This window comes from Hemibagrus wyckioides, linkage group LG01 (genome assembly GCF_019097595.1).
Source record: "Hemibagrus wyckioides isolate EC202008001 linkage group LG01, SWU_Hwy_1.0, whole genome shotgun sequence".
Taxonomy (NCBI): domain Eukaryota; kingdom Metazoa; phylum Chordata; class Actinopteri; order Siluriformes; family Bagridae; genus Hemibagrus; species Hemibagrus wyckioides.
In genome coordinates, this window is record NC_080710.1 from 9,282,795 (window position 1) to 9,304,627 (window position 21,833).

The window sequence follows — 21,833 nt, forward strand, 5'->3', positions numbered from 1 at the left end:
TTTTTGTAGTAAGTAACGAAAATGCCGAACAGAAAATGTATCGGAGTAAAAGTATAGAATTTGTTTCAAAAAAGAAGTGAAGTAAAAGTAAAAATTGACAGAAAAATAAAAACTCAAGTAAAGTACAAAAACACTCAAAAAATACTTAAGTACTGTAACGAAGTAATTTTACTTCATTACTTTACACCACTGGAATTCACTGTAGAATAAAGTACAAAACACTGTAGATCTAACATTAATATGACAGATTAGTAGACAAATAAAGGATTTGGGCATTGTTAAATACTGGATACTTAAGCATCTTGGAGAAAAATGGTCTTCAGCAAGGAACAGGACCTCTCAGAACCACCTCACCTCATATGATGGTACTACTGACCTGCTTCTTGGGGTCAAGCCTCCTGCCCTTTGTACAACCTGGTACGCTGACCGAGAGACCACAGAGCAATATATTAATGGCTCCATAACCACTTGCATAATCAGACCCTCTTTCACCCCTGTGGGTGCCAGATTCTTTTTTGTTAATAAAAGGATCATTCCCTTTGCCCTTGTATTGATTACTGGATCCTGAACCTGAAAAACATCATGGTAACAAAAAAGAAGTATCCCCAGTCTCTCCACAGCTCTGCTTTTGGACCAATTCACTGGGCCGCCATTTTCTCAAGGTTAGACCTGTGAAATGCATATCATTTGATAACCACTCCGAAATGGAAAATGGTGTTTAACACTTTGAGTACCTGGCCTTAATGATGGACTCTTCTCACTCTTAAGTCCTTCAGTGCCTGCTTGAAAATCAACCCCTGATACATACAGCACATTCAAAGCACACAAGGAAATGCTGCATGCTCAGACGTGGTAAGTCTCACACTACCAACCTGCCTGTCTGCATGTCTCCAGCCTCCCAGTGTCTTAGATGGCTTTGGATTTTGTCTCTAGCTTGCCATTTTATAAGCTAGACAATAGAACAGCTGTACACTTTGTGGCTCTCCCCAAACTTTCCATAGCCCATTAAACCACTGACCTTGTAGTAAACCATGTCTTTTGCTCTCTTCTCTATACTCTCACTGTTAACATCTCCTCAAGATTTCATCCCCAGACCAATGGGCAAGCAGAATGTATGAATCAGGAGTTGGAAATAGAGCTGCAGTGTGTCATGAATAACAACTGCTCTATCTGAAGCTGCCAGCTACCTCGCCTACAACTCCCAGTCTAGCACTGTCACTAGCTCTGTCACCAGACTGTTTCATCCATATAGGTCCACTAATTTGGGTATTTTAGTATTTTTGTTAAATTCCTTCCTATTTTATCTATTACCTGTGTTTGTGGATACTGCTGGAAACTGTGAATTTCCCTTTGGGATGAATAAAGTATCTATCTATCTATCTATCTATCTATCTATCTATCTATCTATCTATCTATCTATCTATCTATCTATCTATCTATCTATCTATCTATCTATCTATCTATCTATCTATCACTGTAATGGACATTGTGAAATTTGGTGAGAGACTCGTTCCACCATGCCAGCCAGAGCAGAATGTATGGCCCTCCTTTGAGAACATTCCAATCATAACTGACTCCAAAAACATTCTCCCCACATTTTAGGACCATTTTCCATTGAAAGCATCTTCAAACCCTCTGCAGTCATACTCAAGCTCCTCGGGTCCATTGCACATCCACCCATTCTTCCATATTTCCCAACTGAAGCCTGTCTATGTAAGTTTTTGAACCCTCCTTCCAACCCCTGCCCTGGTCATGGATGACCACCTGGCCTAGACCATCAGAAGGCTGCTGGATATGCCGCAGGAGTAAAGGCTTACAATACCTGGTGGACTGGGAAATATACAGACCAGAGGAGATGACCTGGTTGCCAGTCTTTCTTTACACGTTAACAATAATTATGTATTTTAATAATGAAATTGAATCTTTTAGTCGTACTGTTCCATTGTTAGTCATATTATCATTTGTTTACAATGTGTGTGTGTGTGTGTGTGCAGGGTGCGTATGTAGGTCCATAAAGTTTTGAAAAGACATATGACTTGAGGCTGAGCTCTGATTGGCTTGTTTCAAATTTTCCTGCCCACTTGTTGTTAGTGAATCAATATTATTTTATATATATTTGGCCTCATGTGATTGGACCATTCTAAATGAGTCTCATTACTGCTCAGCAGATTGTCAGTTAATGGACAAGTACTGATTAATGTGGAAGCAAGCAAAATATCTCGAGATGAAAGAAAATTCGGTTATATCTTTACAAAAATTCCCTTTCACAAGGCGTTCAGATGAAGAAAAGAAAAGAATCAAGGAGCTTGGACAAGATCAACCCAATTTGCAAATTCTGCAGCAGTCAAGTGACTGTGGTCGAGCTTATGCTCAGTGCTTTTCCAGCACTTCTTACTGAATGCACTGGCCATGCTGTCAATGGAAAAGAGACTGGTGTCTGACATGCCTGACTTTCCAGAAAGTCATTGAAAGTCATTGAGAAATTGGCAAGCTAGAAAGAAAGAAAGGAGGCCTGTGATGACACAACTTTCTAGTGTGTATGTGTGTGTGTGTGTGTGTTTTAATGATTACTTTCATTACTTCTTTACTTATAATAAACCCACATTGAACTCAAATTCACTGATTCATAGTACATTTATTTCATAGTACATTTATTGCATGCTTTAACAGTCGACTTTACCAATAACATTTTCAATATTTTATCTTAGCAGTAATGAAGATGAAAAATGGTTATTTTACAGTCCTGCATTATTAAAAGTTTGATTTTAAGTTTGTTTCCCTCCCAGATTTTTTAGCACCAGTTGCCACTGACAGTACCATTGGTATCATAATTAACAAAACAGGACAAAAATGAATTCAAATGAAATGACAAAGACATCTTGTTAGTGGAAACATTTTCAATAAAAATACATTTGGTAAATATAACAAATGTTTTATGCAGAATGCAGGCAGCCAAATCCAATCCATGAAGAGTAAACGAGCAAGGGTAAGGTAAAATGATAAACAAAATAAACAAGACAAAACTACTGGCAAAAACTGGTAAACCAGAAACAGGATAAAAACCAAAGATACTTCATAACTTCAAGCAATGCTTGGTAATGACAGGTATGAACAACGCTCAGCATATAGAAAACAAAATGGACAAGGCAACGTAAACAAAAACGTTTTTTTTTGTCATGTATCACCGAGATTGTGATTGTGATGCAGCGTGACTTGGGAAGGGGAGTATGTGGCAATTATTTTAATAATCCCAACTTAATAAGTGCATCGCTTTTGAAAAGCTTTATATTTTAATGAATCTATTTTAATTGTGGCTCCAGTGAAGGACAGTGATCACCCACTGTCGTACTAATGAGCTCTTATATATGGTCATTCCTAAAATGGCCAACAGATTGATCTTTTCCTCCAAGATTTTGTAAAATGGCAAATTACTACTATTTGATAACAATAAAGACCATATTGGATATACAGCATAATTACTTAAAAATGGACAAAATTCCAGAAAATACAGTAAACATATGTACAACTAATAGTGACTACAATAATGAAGAAATGCATTAACAGGGGAAGAGGGGAAAATGTATGCACTAAGACATTTGCCTAAAACTTGAGAGAATATCAAATATTCTACATTAAGGATGTGTCTGTCTTGTGAAAGATGATATTCTTTAAAAGCTTCAGAGACATATTTTGTCTTTAACATGTTGTTGTACTATATCAGCATAATTACTTAAACATGGACAAGATACCAGAAAATACAGTAAACATATTGAGATGTGGTTTAGTCAGACATTTAAAAATCATTTAATGAAAGTCAACATGACAATATAAAATTAAATAGTTTACTTTGCTTTTGTCTTGATTTGTTTTACTCCTACAACAGTAAGTCTCCACCTGTAATCAAATGTAATTTATTTACACACATTTGTGTGCTTTTTAATCATCTTAATCCTCTATGTGAAATATTTTATGAAATATAATTCCAGAATCTTCCTGGAATTTCTCTACTAGCGAAACAACTTGCTTCTTTTTGCTCTGGTGTGCATGTATCAGCAGAGCCTGCCTCTGAAAACAAACAGTGCTTCTGCATTCCATCTCGTCATTGAGAATGTGATCTAGTTTATTCAGAGCCAAATTAAGGATAGTGTTGGTGAGCGGACATTCAGGCAGCAAAAGTTTCCCAGAAGAGCCTTGGTCTACTGGAAGGAGACATTCTAGAATATGGAACTTTGCTGGGGGCTCAGAATGTCTCAGTTTCTCTTTCCATTCATTTTCAAGTCTGAGGCTTGTCTCTAAGAAAGATGACTTGATTTTTTGTGTGCCTTTGTCACAAGTCACAGTGAGAAATTTATCAAGAATTGTTTCTTGTTTTTGTATAGAACAGGGGAAAATGTATGCACTAAGACGTTTGGCTAAAACTTGAGAGATTATCAAATATTCCACATTGAAGATGTGTCTGCCTTGTGAAAGATGATATTCTTTAAAAGCTTCAGAGACACATTTTGTTTTTAACATGTTGTTGTACTTTATCTTTAGAATTTCTGTCACTGAACATGGATGACTTTTGATGTGCTCCACTTGTCTTCGATTAGGTCTTTGCTCTTTTAAATCAGACAAAGTCTTGATGGCACTCAGTATTTCTGCCCCACTGATCTTCCCTGATATCCTGTTGGGTTTTCTGATACCTGTATGTGTTGCTGTTTTTAAAAGTAAGGCCACTTTTGGAAATTTACTTCCTGCCTGTTCTTGCACTTCAAGAACCAGAACAACTGGATTATGATCAGAAATTTCGTTGTCTTCCACTCTGATACCACACACTAGTCTCATTGTGTCACTGCGCATGAAAAACATGTCTAGTCTAGAGTGACTGTCATTCTGATGGCGTGTAAAACCCTCATCAGCAAAGCGCAAGTATGACCAGGTGTCTCTTAGATTCAGAGAAACAGTAAAGTCTTCTAAAATAGATCTAAATGCTGAATGGTTCGAGTCTGAAGGACTCCGATCAAAGCTGGGATGTAAAACTGTGTTGAAATCTCCTCCAACCACTAGCACACCCTCAGCTGCTTCCATCAAATACTCTTTCAGTCTACCCAAGACAGTTCTATCTGCCTTATGTTTGTACACACTGACAAGTGTGTAGAGTTCACCATACAGGTGACAGAACAGCACAATGTAACCTCCACTACAATCCTCATCATGGCATATGTAATTAAAAGGTACATTGTTGTTTATCAGTATTGCGACTCCTTTGCTGGAGGAGTTGTTTACAGTGAAATAGATTTTCCAATCTCTAACATCTGTCAACATTTGGTAATTTTTTGTCCCAACACGTGTCTCTTGTATAAAGACAACATCAGCCTGAAGATCATTGAGACAGCTCAACACATTTGAAAACTTTTGGGATGGGCTTCTTATACCCTGAGTGTTCCATGTGACAATATGGAGACGTTTTCCTTGTGATGCCATGATTAATGATTGAACTTCTGTAAATAAAATACACAATTAAAATCACAGTAATTTTATAATATTACTCTCTATAGTATATTATTTATTTTAATTTTAATAGCAACTATTTTAATTATTTCACACCAGATCGTAAATTTATAAAGGACTGTTTTAGATCTCTATTCATTATGTTCTCAATACAGTTTTCAACAAATATTCACTAAAAATTAAAAAATATGTATAAGTAAATAAGGATATAAGTGAGGTATATATTAGTAAAGATACATGTAAACCTGACTAAACGATATTTATTTATACTGTTCTATACTATACTATACTAAAGAAATAACTATGTAAGAAGTGAAGATATTTTACAAAAGTTAATCACATCTGTCACCTGACAGTTGGGAAACTGTTCTCTTATTGAAAACTGTATGAAAATTATATAGAGTGAAAATTATTAAAAGTTGATTTTCATTGTTTTTACTGTATAGAATTCCAGGAAAGGAAAATGAGATTGCTGCTACTTTATGCTTGATTGCATAAGCACTAGTTTAATATACAAAACATACATCTGTTGACAATTTGCATAGATTTATGGCTTTCCATATTGTAAAGAAAGAAACAACTTCAACAACTTCCTAATAATTTTATCACATCAGTGTGCAGTACAATGTGTAATGTCATGACAGTCTTACCTGAAAGACCAGTAAAGCAGCTTGAGAGACCACAATGGATCAAAAAATACAGAGAGACACCTGGGTTTACTTTTGATGCTCTTTGTTCACTTGATCTCAGTTATCTTGTCAGGACTGTTAAGTAAAAGTTTTCAATTTAAGTGATTTTTTAACAATTGTAATATTCTCCTTAACTCCTAAGTCACTTATATTAAATCAATTGAGAAAAGTCTACTGCAACCAACAAAAGCAAACGACACTGTATTGGTTTTATTTACAAATTAACAGATGGTGAATAATAAACATTAAAAATCAAATAATCTATTTACAAAACAACACAACATGGCATTCAGTTGATAATTAAAGTGAGGTCACAGTTATTATTGTATATATAATGATACAATATTCTTTAGTGAATGTCATAAATTGTAAGTATAAAAATAAAAATTCTACACCAATCAGGCATATCATTATGACCACCTGCCTTATATTGTGTTGGTTCCCCTTTTTGCTGCAAAACAGCCCTGACCCGACGAGGCATGGACTCCACTAGATCCCTGATGGTTCGCTGTGGTATCTGGAACCAATATGTTAACAGCAGATCCTTTAACAACTAAGTTTTGAGGTGGGGCCTCCAATTATTTATCTTATGTGAACACACCCTTAGTGTACAATAGAATGTGTAATCTATTTTTCTTTTCACTATGAGTCTTACCTTAAAAAAAACAGGCAGACAACTTGAGTGTAAAATTTGGATCAAAAAATGCAGCAACACCCATGTTTGCTTTTGTAGCTGGTTGATTGCTTGATGTATTCATATAATTAATTCAGGTAGGGCCACTGTTAATAAACAAAACGTTCATTGTAAATAAATGATTTTCCTTTAGTTATAGTTAAGAATGAACAGACCATGTTTCATTAACATTAATGTGTAATTAAACATTTCAAACTAAAATAAATCAAGTAAGTGTAAAACTGGGTGATAACGTGCTGCTTAATATTATACAATGTTAGAAGTATTTAGTGCCTACTTAAAAATGTAAGAAAAAAGGAAAAGCAGCTTGATGTAATTTTATCAGTCTAACACAATGGAGTTTAGAACTGATATCAGCAACAGCTTGAGTAAAAAGTAGTGTGTTAGTAATATTCACGAGTTAGTGAGTTAGTATTTGGTGTGTCCCTATTTTTGCTATAATGACAGTATGCACTCAGACAGACTTAAACTCCTAAATTCTTCTATTTCTGCAAATGGAAAGGTTATTATATAGATTCTCTTGTTGGGAAATTGATCATTTTCATAATTACAAATACTTTTAAAAAATATAGGGGAAAAAGCAGTATATGACTTCAAATAGCTCCAAAAATCAATTAGACTTGAACTTATCAAAATCTAAAGAAAAGATGGAATGAAGATGATAGGAACCTAACAGCATTTTATGAGGACAGGCTCCCTGTATCTCCAACTGTAGTAACAAATAAAACAATTAGCAATTTTATTTGAATGTCTTTAAAAGTATATCAAATGTAATTACAAAACACTGACAAATACAAAATTTTAATACGACTGTAAAGTGTTAAGTGTAATTTACTGTGTAAAAACTGTAGACACACTCTTGCTATGCTGGAAACAAATTAAAACATCCTTGTTTCATGGTAAATGGAAACTGATGGAGTGACAAAACAGCCACAACTCAACAATATGTGTGTGTGTGTTTTAATTGTTTAATTTATAACAAACATTTTAAATATGATTAATGTTATATACATTCCCCTGTTATGAACTTACCTTGTTACTCTGCCTACAGAAGAACAAAAATCAAGTTTACAGGAAACTATTTAACTACTGCATAAGTGCCGGGTACATAAATCACACCTAAACAAGGGTGGTACCATTACTATCATAAGTCCATCCTATTGTCACTAAGTGACAATTATTTAAGGACTACTTAAAAATATAAGAAAAAAAGAAATTGCAACTGAACATAATTTTTCACACAAGGGATTTCATTACAAATTCAGAGAAAAGCTTCATATGAATTTCAGAGTTTCTTAGTATTTAGTATGTCCCTGTTTTTGCTATAATCACAATATGCACTTGAATGGACACAAATTTCTTCTATTTCAGTAAATAAAAGAGTTATTATACAATTTCCTTTGTTGGGAACTTGATCATTTTCATAATTACACCTTCATTAAAATGTAAGCTTCGCAATTTCTCCTGACCTAGATGGGGATATAATGTTATCTGCATCGCACTCTGAGGAGCTCAATGTAGGCAACAATGAGTGAAAAGCATTCGAATTGCCATCGCATTTTGTGGTGCTCTAAAAGCTCCTGGAGGTGATCTCACATGCTGCTGCTAAGCTTAGCTTAATTTGGCATAATTAAACATTAGTGTTGTCCACTATGAGCTTGACAATCACTGACTAACTTCACACTGCCTTTCACCTCCATGTCGACATCTCCAATTTTATTTATTTATTTATTTATTTATTTATTTACATACCTTCATATTGAGGTGTTGAGGTTGTGGAATAATCCTTATTCTGCCTGACTGTTCTCCTCAGCCACTGCTGACTTTTCAGCCATGGTGGACTTTGATGAACAAGGGTATGCGGCGATGCCTAGGGTTGAAGAGATGGCTGCAGGCTATCTCTCTCCTTCACTGGCTACATGAAGAAAGTCTGCATTCCTACTGAGGCCCTGGCAGGCCACATCAGCCTTATAGGGAAGGCCTACCATCCTGCAGGTTAAGCCGTTGTGGTGCTGCACACAATATGGCAGTTTTGCAGTTGTACCAAGCTGACCTGCTAAAGGAGCTCATCTTCCGGAAGGGGCTCATCAATGAGGTCTGAACTCTTCCAGACCACAGATTTAGCCCTCTGTGCCACTAAGCAGATGGCCCATGCCATCGGCCATTTCAAGCCTGCATTTAGTTCCCACAGAGAGGCAATCTGACAGAGATAAAAGAAAAGGGACAAACCTTTCTTTTTGACTTCCAGGTGTCTCCTAAGAGCTTGTTCTTCGTTTGCCGCAGTGAGGAGCTAGGGCTAGGCCAGTACCCACCAGTCCCAGCCTTGACTGCTGAGTCAGGAAAAGAAGGCTAGTGCTGCAGCCTGACCCACCCCATGTAAAATCTGGGTGGCTGGCCAGTGTTTAGGGGCAGATCCCCCAGGCGAGAGACAACCATCTCCGCCATGTGGAAGGAAGGCCAGGAAGGAATCCTAATTTTCATTGCTGCCTACCCCGCCACCTCCGGTGCTTCGGGGTTCAGCCACGACTACCCATCCTCCTGCTCCTTATGTGTTGCCACCTCCTGGGTTAGCTGCTGCCAGCTTGGGCTACACCCAATTTCAGACCTGTTTGCTTTGAATTGTATGCTGAAACATACAAGTCCAGGATGTTAACGCTCAAAGTCACTGTGTTGCAGATCAGCTCTGAGGACTGATTTGCGATGACAATCCTGCCACATGCTTTGTACCCTTCTTATATATTCTCACCTTGGGTCCCACTCTTAAAGTGTGTCGTGGAGAGTGGCAGCCAGGCATTGAGATGCCGTGCTTGCCCACAAGATCCCTATGTTTCTAGTGCTGAATCACTTTCTCCTGAAACTCAGGAGCTACCTTTGGAGGTCCCCTTATTCAGTCATTAGGGCGGTCTGTGTTTGCACCCCCTATTTAGGTTGGCACACCAGATCTGGCCCTAGGTAGAGACAAGATTTCTCTCGCTGAGAGCTTATTGCACTCCTAAGGGGGACCAGTTCCTAGACTCTGTTCTCCCAAATGAGGTTGTGGAGACTATTTTCAACTTTCACCTCTGGTGTAATCGGCGTCGTCAGGATCTAGTTCACTGCCCTATTAGTACAGTGCTAGAGTTCCTGCAAACATGCCTCTTTGAGGGCCTATTACCCTCTACATTGAGGTATATGTGGCAGCCATTGCTGCGAGTCATGTGCCTGTTGTCTGGTCTCTCACCTCCTGCACGGTGCTAGGTGGCTGAGGCTTTCCACTACGTGGTCCTGGAGGGGCTTCTCCAAGCCCCCTTTGAGCCAATGGTGTCAGCTTCTGATTAGTTCCTGACCCTGTACACAGCTCTGCTATAAGTTGGTCTTCTGCTTTCTGCCCCATGAGTTGTGTTTCTGCCCCAGTTGATCTGCCCCAGTTACTTTTAATATTAGTACATGAAACACACTTCAAAGACTACCTCTGACTAGATATGAGAGTGTAGGTTTAGATAAAATATAAACCTCTAACAAGTATATTGTAAAGCCAAGGCTTTCCTCTGAGTTAATTATATACCTATTTCTTAATGAGGCTAAAACATCTCTTGACTTACAGTCAACGTAAGACTCATTGGAACACTGGCATAATTATTCTTCTTCACTAGAAGAGTTCAAAATGATCTTATAGAATCAGATATCAAACAGATAGCAAACATGCATAATCCTACTGCCTCTATTTCTGTTGTTGGTTGTAAATGAGCAGAAGAAATAAGTTAATATAGCCTATTTTATTACCTAAAATTTCTTGTTTCTTTTTGTTTGTCCATTTAGTTCTGTTTAGATTTTTATGGTCAGGTGTTTCTTACTTTAATAAACAGCAGAGATTTAGAAGAGCAAGTGTTATCATCACCAAGTAGATGTAGCTTAAACATTTCCTTGCAGAAACTCATCTTTCTCTTGTAGTGATGTAGTGACGGGGAGACAGGAAATATGGGTGGTGTTAGTCAAGTGGTTATTTTTAGCACTATTCTGCACACTCTGGGGTTAAAGTAATACAATTTCCCTGAGTGGATCAATAAAGTATTCTGATTCTGACTGTTATTGTTTCAGGAGTGGAGAAGTTGTTTATTGTATACTCTTTAATTTACATCATGTAACAACAAAAAATTATAGTAGGAATACATATAATTGCAGGTAGTATAAATATGTAAGGTAAATGTTAACTAAATATAAAGAGCCTTCACTGTAATTTAAATCCATTATAAAGTGTTGTTTAACATTACAAATACATTTTCTAAAACTATTTAAATATGTTATCTCAGCATATATACATTAGACAATAACCAAGACAAATTTTTGTTTTGAGGTAAAGACATCTCTTTGACGTCTTAAGAGACTTTCAGGATTTGAACACTAAACACAACACAGTGTACACTTTGTATACAGCATACAATCATAGCCTAAATGAGAGAAGAAACTTTGAGATTTGTAATGAGTATGAGTAAATATGTAATGAGTCAATGTTACTTATTTTATATTACCATACTTATTTTAAGTCCTGAAATTTCCTTAAAAGTGTTCACGAAAACATCCACAAAATCTGAGTTTGTGATTGAGTTTGTATGTATGTGCAGAACCTGTCTGTGATAGCAAACAGTGACCTTACAGAAGTTATTTAAAGCTAAGGTTTCTAGTTCATTCAGAGCCAGGCTGAAGATAAATTTGGTGAGTGGACACCCAGGCTTCAACAATCCGAGTTCAGAAGAGTCTTCTTCTTCAGGGAGCAGGTAATCCAGAATGCTGAGCTCTGGTGTGAGGGCAAAAGAGATCTGGTCTGGCTTCTTCACCTCAAGTTGTAGCATTTTAAGTTTACTCTCATGGAAAGACCACTTGATTTTTTGTGGGCCTCTCTCAAATGTCACAGTGAAAAATGGATAAAGATTTCTCACTATCTTTCTCTTAAAAAAGGGGGAGATGGACTCACTGAGACGCTTTGCTAAAATCTGTGATAATATTAAATCCTTAACATCAAAGGTGTGTCCTACATCTTTCTTCTTTATCACTGAATTGTATTCAGTCTTTAAGGTCTCAGACAGTTGACAGCGATGCTTTTTATAGTATTTCACATCTTTCATATCAAGTGAGTATTCTTCAAAGTCAGTCAAAGACTTAATGGCACTCAGAATTTCTGCCCTACTAATGTTCCATGGCCTTCTCTCAGGTGTGTATGTCAACACGGCAACCTTTAAGGCAACCTTTGGGATGTTTGTTTCAGTTCTGCACTGAACTGTGAGTTCTAGCACAAGAGGATAATGATCAGAAATATCCTGTAGTTCAGCTTCCTCATATGCTACATTAATATTAGCCACCAGTCCCATTTTGTGCTCTGGCAGGAAAAACATGTCTATCCTGGAGTGACTGTCATTCTGACGTCATGTAAAGCCATCTACAGCAGGGTGTTTGTATGACCAGGTGTCTCTGAGATTGAGGGAAACAGTAAAATCTTCTAAAAAAGCTCTCAGTGTTGAAAGCCTTTCTTGAGACTTTGAATGTCTCCAATCAAAGCTGGGATGTAAAACTGTGTTGAAGTCTCCTCCAACCACTAGCAGACCCTCAGCTTTTTCCATCAAATACTCTTTCAGTCTACCCAAGACATTTTTGTCTGCCTTATGATTGTACACATTAACCAGTGTGTATTGTTCACCTGTCACTAGGCAGCCTGGGCCTGAACACCAGAGGGCGCCATCGCCCAAATATTAACCATCTCTGCCCACTTCCGGTACAGAGGTGTATTTAAGCAGCTCGCCACCTTCACTCAGTTGTGAAGCATTGTTTCCATTTAGTGTTACTTGCCAAGCCTTGATTCAGTTCCTGTTTAGCTACTTCGTGTATGACCTTGCCTGTTTATTCTCTTTGCTACGAGTTTCGGATTTGCGTTTTTGACTAGTTTGCTGAGTGTTAGTTTTCTGGTACTTGACCCTTGCTTACGTTTCCTTGACTATGATTACCTGTCTTCTGTTCTTCAGTAAATCTGCTGATGGATTCTAATACACCGGTGCCTGACGAGTCCTTACAGAATGCCTCGCCAGAGATGAATCCAGCGGATATGCAAGCGGCGTTATGGCGACAGCGAGTCCTCATCCTAGCGTATCAAGAGGAAGTTGACTCCCTGAAAGCCGCGAATCAGCAACTCCAGCAACAGCCACGAGACCAAGCAGCTGCTGCTACGCCGGCACTCTATGTGCGCAGCGAACTTCCCCGTTTCGCCCGGCCGAAAAAGTTTGATGGATCCGCCGATCGCTGCCGGGGATTTCTACGTCAATGCGACAACTACTTTGCTCATCAACCAGAGGCGTACGGCGACGAGAGAACCAGGTGCGCGTTTATTTTATCCCTGCTTACCGGTAGAGGTTTGGGACTCTGATCCTCAAAGCGTCCGCGGATTATTTCGCGAACTTAATCAAGGAGGTATTCGAATACCCGGCTGGAGGCAAGGATGTTTCCGTACAGCTGCTGGAGTTGCGCCAGGGAGTGGATACGGCCGTGGATTACGCCATTAAATTCCGCACGCTGGCCGTGCAGTCTGGATGGAATGCGATAGCTCTCATGGCGGTGTTCCACGAAGGACTCAACCCGGAGTTACAAGCAGAGATGGCATGCTGCGACACCAACGTGATGCTGTCACAATACATCTCCACAGCCATCCGCCTAGATAACCTGCGCCGCCAACACCGACTCACAGCCACCGCCCCACGTGTCATGCCGTGCCGTATGATGGAGGCTCAGCAACACACAGTGGATTTCTCTGAACCCATGCAACTGGGAAGGGCTCGAGTTACTGAGGAAGAGTGGGAACGAGGCACCAGGTTCAACCTCTGCTTTTACTGCGGGAAACCAGGCCACAGAGTGTTCCGATGCCCAGAGAAGCCAGCCACGTCGCAGGTAGAGACTATAGAACGATTTTCCAAGGTTTCTCTTCCTGCATTCTTGCTTCTCGCTGATTCTCAGTTCTATGTCACAGCGCTAATTGACTCTGGTTCGGCGGTCAACCTCATGGACTGTAGTCTGGCGCGCAATCTCCACATCCCCACGGTCCCATGCATACCTCCACTCCGAGTGACCGCCATTAACGACCAACCCATCGGAGGAGGCCTCATCTCTCTTCAAACACAACCCCTTGAGTTCTAACTCGGATTATTCCATCGTGAACAGTTATCGTTCTTTGTCATCTCTTCCCCATCCAACCCCATAGTCCTGGGCCTACCCTGGCTGCAGTGTCATGACCCTGATATCTCCTGGAGGGACATCCGTAGGTGGGCCCCTTTCTGTATAAAGAATTGTTTTCTGAAGCACACACCTCGACCATGCCTCGCTACGTATGTTGAAAGCCCAGGTACATCCAACCTTAGTTCACTCCGTCAGGAATATTACGATCTGCGAGAGGTTTTCAGTAAGGAGAAAGCGACCAGGCTCCCACCGCACAGACCATGGGATTGCGCCATTGAGCTCCTCCCCAACACCACACCACCCAAGAGTCGAGTCTACCCCCTCTCCATTCCAGAAAAAAAGGCCATGGAGGACTACATCGAAGAGGCCCTCACGGCTGGATATATCCGACCCTCTACATCACCGGCTGCTGCAGGTTTTTTCTTTGTGGAGAAAAAGGACGGAGGTCTCCGGCCATGCATTGACTACCGAGGTTTGAATGCCATCACCGTGCCTTACCCCTATCCTCTCCCGTTAGTTCCAGCTGCCCTCGAACAGCTACAAGGAGCTAAAGTATTTACTGAGCTCAATCTGCGCAGTGCCTATAACCTGATCAGGATAAAGGAGGGAGATGATTGGAAGACTGCTTTTACACACGACAAATGGACACTATGAGTATTTAGTCATGCCATATGGACTTACCAATGCCCCCGCAGTTTTTCAATCCATGATTAACGAAATATTCAGAGACATGCTCCACAGTCACGTTATAGCTTACATCAACGACATACTGATTTACTCATCCGACCATGACCAACATGTTTCTCACGTTCGAGCCGTCCTTCACCGTCTCACAGACCACAACCTCTTTGTAAAACTGGAAAAGTGTGTATTCCACTGCTCCTCCATAATGTTTCTGGGGTATGTGATTTCTCAAAATGGAGTGGAAATGGACCAGTCCAAAGTGGCAGCTATCACGTCTTGGCCGGAACCCACCAGTATTAAGGAGCTACAACGATTCCTGGGGTTCGCAAACTTTTACCGCCGTTTCATCCAGAATTATAGCACCATAGCCAGTCCTTTGACCTCATCGCTGAAAGGAAACCCACGGAAATTAAGGTGGACTGACCAAGCCAGGACAGCCTTCAATAGGCTCAAGCAGAGCTTCTCCTCTGCCCCCTTACTCCGACACCCGTGACCTGACCTGACTTTCCCCGTGGAGGTGGACGCCTCTAACTGCGGAGTAGGGGCAGTACTTTCTCAATGCCAGCCAGAGTCGGGCAAACTGCACCCATGCGCCTTCTTCTCCCGCAAACTCACACCAGCGGAGATGAATTATGATGTGGGCAACAAGGAACTGCTAGCCATGAAGTCTGCCCTAGAGGAGTGGAGGCATTGGTTGGAGGGGGCTATTCACCTGTTTCTCATTCTCACTGATCACTGGAACCTTGCGTATCTTCGTGAAGCTAAACGCCTGAACTCACGCCAAGCCAGGTGGGCACTGTTCTTCTCACGATTCAAGTTCACAGTCACCTATCGTCCGGGGTCCAAGAACGGTAAAGCTGACGCGCTCTCCAGATACCCAGATACCATCCTCCCACCTTCTGTTCTAGTAGACCCCATACATTGGGATTTCATGAGGGAAATCGAACAGGCCTACACCTCAGAGGCACCACCCCCGAACTGTCCTCCTTCCAAGCGTTTTGTGCCCACAGCTCTCCGTCAGAGACTGATCAGGTGGACCCACGAAAGCCCCAGTACAGGCCACCCAGGCATACACCGCACGACCCGGTTGCTACGTCAAACCTTTTGGTGGCCTTCTCTTAACCAGGATGTGGAGGGGTTTGTACGCTCATGCTCCGTTTGTGCCCAGTCTCGGACTGGCCGCCATTTGCCTGAGGGCCTGTTGGAACCATTACCTATCCCACGCCGTCCCTGGTCTCACATTTCCATAGATTTCCTCACCGATCTCCCCGATTCGCAGTTTCACAACCATCATGGTAGTCATCGACCGGTTCTCCAAGGCGTGTAAACTCGTCCCCATGAGAGGCTTACCTACATCTATGGAAACTGCCGTGGCCATCTTTCAGAACATGTTCCGTAATTTTGGCCTCCCGGAGGACATAGTGTTGGACCGTGGCACCCAGTTTATCTCCAGCGTCTGGCAGGAGTTCTGCAAACAATTGGGGATCAAGGTTAGTCTGAGCTCTGGGTATCATCCCCAATCCAACGGTCAAGCCGAACGCCTGAATCAAGAGCTGGGAAGGTTCCTGAGAGCATACTGCAGCAAAGAACAACACAGGTTGAGCGAGTTCCTCCCATGGGCCGAATATGCCCAGAACTCTTTGACTCATTCCTCCACGGGACTAACGCCGTTCCAATGTGTATCAACCACCGCTGTTCCCTTGGTCCGGAGAGCCCTCCGACGTCCCCGCGGTAGATGAGTGGTCCAAGCGCAGCCAGGAGACCTGGGAAAGAGCCCATGTCCGCCTACAGAGGGCGATTCGAAGGCAGGTTATTCAAGCCAACCGCCGACGTCAGCCTCACCCAGCCTACCAGGTGGGGCAAACGGTTTGGTTGTCCACACGTAACCTGAAACTGAAACTACCCTGCCGTAAACTCAGCCCGAAATTCATAGGCCCTTTCAAGATTGTTCGCCAGATAAATCCGGTCTCTTATCGCCTTGGACTGCCCGCCTCATATAGCATCTCGCCCACGTTTCATGTGTCTCTGCTCAAGCCTTATTACGGACCCCAGACAACGAACCCCAATACTCACGAACCGCCCCCTCCCCTGGACGTTGACGGCTCCCTCGCCTACCGAGTTAACACCATTTTGAACTCACGTCGCCAGGGCAGTCGCCTCCAATACTTGGTGGACTGGGAGGGGTACGGCCCCGAGGAGCACTGCTGGGTCAATGCTCGCGACATCCTGGACCCAGCAGACTCATAGAGGAGTTTCACCAAAACTTTCCCCCCAGACCTGCTCCGCGTGCGAGGGAGCGCACTCGACGACGAACAGCTGGAGATTTATCTAGATGGGGGGGTTCTGTCACTAGGCAGCCTGGGCCTGAACACCAGAGGGAGCCATCGCCCGAATATTAACCATCTCTGCCCACTTCCGGTACAGAGGTGTATTTAAGCAGCTCGCCACCTTCACTCAGTTGCGAAGCATTGTTTCCGTTTAGCGTTACTTGCCAAGCCTTGATTCAGTTCCTGTTTAGCTACTTCATGTATGACCTTGCCTGTTTATTCTCTTTGCTACGAGTTTCGGATTTGCGTTTTTGACTAGTTTGCTGAGTGTTAGTTTTCTGGTACTTGACCCTTGCTTATGTTTCCTTGACTACGATTACCTGTCTTCTGTTCTTCAATAAATCTGCTGATGGATTCTAATACACCGGCGCCTGACGAGTCCTTACATCACCATACAGTTTACAGAATAGCACAATGTAACCTCCACTATAAATCCTCATCATGGCGTATGTACTCAAATGGTACGCTGTCTCTTATCAGCATTGCGACTCCTTTGCTTTTCGAGCTGTACACAGTGAAGTAGGATCTCCAGCCTTCAACATCTTTCAGGATGTCATCGTCCGTCTCAACATGTGTCTCTTGTATGAAGGCAACATCAGCATGAAGGTTACTAAGGCTCATCAACAATTTTTGGAACTTTGTTTTAATACCATTTGTGTTCCAGGAGACAAAATGAAGACTTGATTGTGTCATTATTAATGATTGAACTTCTGAAAATAAAACACACACAATTATTTAATACACAATCTTTATATAAAGATTGTGTATTAAATAATTGTGTGTGTGTTTTATTTTCAGAAGTTCAATCATTAATAATGACACAATCTTTATATATATATATATATATATATATATATATATATACACAGTGAAACCTTGACTTACGAGTGACTCAACTTACGAATTTTTCGAGATACGAGCCGTCGCTCAGTCTATTTTTTGCTTTAAGATATGAGCCGTGCTCTGAGTTACGATCGAGCGAGCTTACGCCACCAGCCACTAGGTAGCCCAACAAGCATTCATTTCACGTGGTTATCTCTCCAGGTCGTGCGCTGGCGCGGTGTAAGGACACTTCATCACTCATTTTCCAAACATTTTGAAAGGGAGGAAGAAACAAACCTCCTTGGACAGGTTTTTATTGAAATTCCGTGCAAGTGAAACCGAGGAAAGTGTGGCGAAAAAGGCAAAAGTCAGTGAAGAAGATGATTAAGTGAAGTGAAAAAACAAAAAAAAAAAAGAAAAAGTAGCAATTAAGTTTAGCGATAAAGTGTAGCATAGTGTCTAAGTTAAATTTAGCAAGTAATTGTAGCATTAAGTGTGTAGCGAGTAAGTTAAGTTAAACGATAGAGCACGAAATGAAAAACTCCGCCACCCTCCTCCGCCAATCTCCTCCACCTCCGCCAGCACCTTCAATGTAAATACACTTAATAAAAACAGTTTATTTCTTTACATTCTCTTTTATTATGTATTATTATTGTTTTATACATTATTTGTTATTCATAAAGTACATTTTTCTTATTTAAAAAACACGTAACGTAATATATATATATATATATATATATATATATTAACATTTAATTACAATTTCAAACTATGACAAACAAATGAATATTTATGTCTATTAAGTAAAAAAAGAAAAGAAAAAAGAAACAAAAATTTCTTTTTTAAATCAGCAGTTTTAATTGAATGTCTAGGTAACTACAAAACACTAAAAATACAGCATTTTAACACAACTATTACAGTTTAATTTACATTTTAAAAGCTGTAGACAAGTAAACCAAGTAAAGCGTCCTTGTTTTATGGTGAAATATGACACAGATGATCATAAAATGATAACTAACGCCTTAGAAATTGATGAAGTGAAGAAACAACCACAACTCATCAATGTTTCTGTATGTGTGTGTTTTAATTGTTTAATTTATAATAAACATCCTAAATATGTTTAAAGTTATATAGATTTCCCTGCTAGGAACTTCCCTTGTACACTCAACTGATAGAAGAAATGAGATCATACAATTTACAGGAAATATAAATGCACGTCACAGTTGTAATAATAGCTATTATAACTGCCAGGTACATAAGTCACACCTAAACAAAGGTGATACCATTATTCAAATGTACAGACATAAAATAATGACACATACAATACAGATTTGTCAGATACAGACCATTTACAGACAATTAAAAGTAACTCCACATTACATCGTTCCACATCATGTTTCAGAAATATGTATATATTAGTATAAGTATAGAAATATAATTATGCTTAAACTGTAAGTAATCTATTTTCTTTTTTAACATAATTCCTTTTTTTCATTTCATTTGTCCATAATTTCATTTGCATGGGCACTTCTCTATTTCCGCAGTGTAATGTTTAACCCTTGAAGATTGAAACTTAAGCCTGCTTGGGAATATGTGGTTTTTTAACACAATACAATATTGAAATTGTGTGCCCAAAGGGGAAAACAGTGTTTTTATCTATCTATCTATCTATCTATCTATCTATCTATCTATCTATCTATCTATCTATCTACCTATCTATCTATCTATCTATCTATCTATCTATCTATCTATCTATCTATCTATCTATCTATCTATCTGTCTGTTTGCAAATCTAGCAAGAACATGCAAGATTCAATATGTTAAATAAAGAAAGTAGAATAATGCTACTAGAAATCTCATGTGTGCTATATGTACATATATGTTCTTGTTTTATGAGCTGGACATATGTTTAGAAGGCAAAAATGAAAATGTAGCTTTGCTTAATTATATTTAATTTCCTTTCTCTTGACCTCAAATCAGCTGCTGCTCACAGCATATGAGACATAAACACAGTCTGATGCAAATGTCCAGAAGTGATTTCCTTATCCTTGCTTGAATCTCTCAAACGAATACTCAATACAGATAGTCAAACATGCTTAGCTCAGCCTGTGTGCATTTATAAAGACATGAATAAAGAATTGCCGTCAGCTGGCTTTTGCATAGTCAAATCTACCCTATTTGAAAGAGAATCTCTGAATTCACCAGTGTTGTATAAAGTACCCAAAAGCCATACTTTAGTAAAAGTACAGGTATTTTGTTAGGAAATGACTCAAGTAAAACTTAGTCACCCATTATAATTCTACAGTACTTGAGTAAAAGTCTTAAAGTATCTGAAATAAACTGTACTTAAGTATCAAAAGTATTTTTTTATGAATGTATTCAAGTGTGGAAAGTAAAAGTAGAAGTAAATTATTTAAATAAAAAGCAAGACTGTAATAATTTGGAGAATTATGAATTTTATTCTGTATTGCTTTCTTTCTTAAACTTCTCAATAAGTGCACCACCAAAAAATAAGATTTGCATGAAAGAAAGAAGAGGCCTTTAGAACTTAGTGAACTGTATTGTAATGAAGTGTACAGTATCAGTGTTTCCGTACATGTGCACTTGTAACTAAGGCCATGTCCACATGTAGCCAGGGATTTTTAAGAAGGGAGATTTTTCTCTGTGTTTTGACCTTTCGTCCACATGCTAATGCAGTTTGAGGTCGTTGAAAATGGAGCTTTTGGAAAACTCCTGACAAAGTCCAAAACTCACCGTTTTCAGTGGTGTTGTGTAGACAGGGGAAACGGAGATTTTGATGAATTGACATCATCGTCTGTGTGCCGGTCTCCTTGATTTTCTGAGCTTTGTTTATGAAGATATTTTTGTGCAATAGCAGACTTACGTGAACTACTGAGTGTGTTAATGTTGCTTACTGGACTTTTTACATGCATGCACATGCACGTGCAGTTACTGACACATTACGTTCATGAACAGAGGGGCCGGAATGTAATACGGAGCTCACTGCTGCTGCATACAAAACTCCAGTAACGCACACAGTGATGGAGGTTTTGGATGAGACCCGGTCCAACTTCTACATTCTACAATGAAATTTTTTTGCACATTTCACAATTTTCAAGGGCGTCGCTTTCCGACGACGCGCCATTGTTGTTAAACTACTGGAACTGGTAATAAAGTTTTGTCTAGGCTTCTGATTGGCTAGGCTCCTGACAGCACTTAACAGGGCTTCTGATTGGCTAGGCATGCTCCTGAGAGCACTTAACAGGGCTTCTGATTGGCTAGGCATGCTCCTGACAGCACTTAACAGGGCTTCTGATTGGCTAGGCATGCTCCTGACAGCACTTAGCAGGGCTTCTGATTGGCTAGGCATGCTCCTGACAGCACTTAACAGGGCTTCTGATTGGCTAGGCATGCTCCTGACAGCACTTAACAGGGCTTCTGATTGGCTAGGCATGCTCCTGACAGCACTTAACAGGGCTTCTGATTGGCTAGGCTCCTGACAGCACTTAACAGGGCTTCTGATTGGCTAGGCATGCTCCTGACAGCACTTAGCAGGGCTTCTGATTGGCTAGGCATGCTCCTGACAGCACTTAGCAGGGCGTTTTGCGTTTTTGCTTTAGGACACCTAAAGTCATCATTAACCACAAACTTCCTTTACCGCAAATTTGGATGCAGGTTTTTTTGTAGTAAGTAACGAAAATGCCGAACAGAAAATGTATCGGAGTAAAAGTATAGAATTTGTTTCAAAAAAGAAGTGAAGTAAAAGTAAAAATTGACAGAAAAATAAAAACTCAAGTAAAGTACAAAAACACTCAAAAAATACTTAAGTACTGTAACGAAGTAATTTTACTTCATTACTTTACACCACTGGAATTCACTGTAGAATAAAGTACAAAACACTGTAGATCTAACATTAATATGACAGATTAG

At 40.1% G+C, this 21,833-nt stretch overlaps 2 protein-coding genes across 2 annotated transcripts in view; both read right to left on the reverse strand.

The window, feature by feature from the left end:
- LOC131350745 (uncharacterized) overlaps positions 1-21,833 on the reverse strand; it is a 63,085-nt gene that overhangs the window by 27,441 nt on the left and 13,811 nt on the right. The window lies entirely within an intron of this gene.
- Positions 2,616-6,263, reverse strand: LOC131350766 (uncharacterized). Its single transcript, XM_058385627.1, has 2 exons — positions 6,144-6,263; positions 2,616-5,483 (listed from the first exon to the last, which is right to left on the reverse strand). The coding sequence occupies exon 2, from the start codon at positions 5,464-5,466 to the stop codon at positions 3,946-3,948; it is 1,521 nt and encodes a 506-aa protein (XP_058241610.1). The 5' UTR covers positions 5,467-5,483; positions 6,144-6,263; the 3' UTR covers positions 2,616-3,945.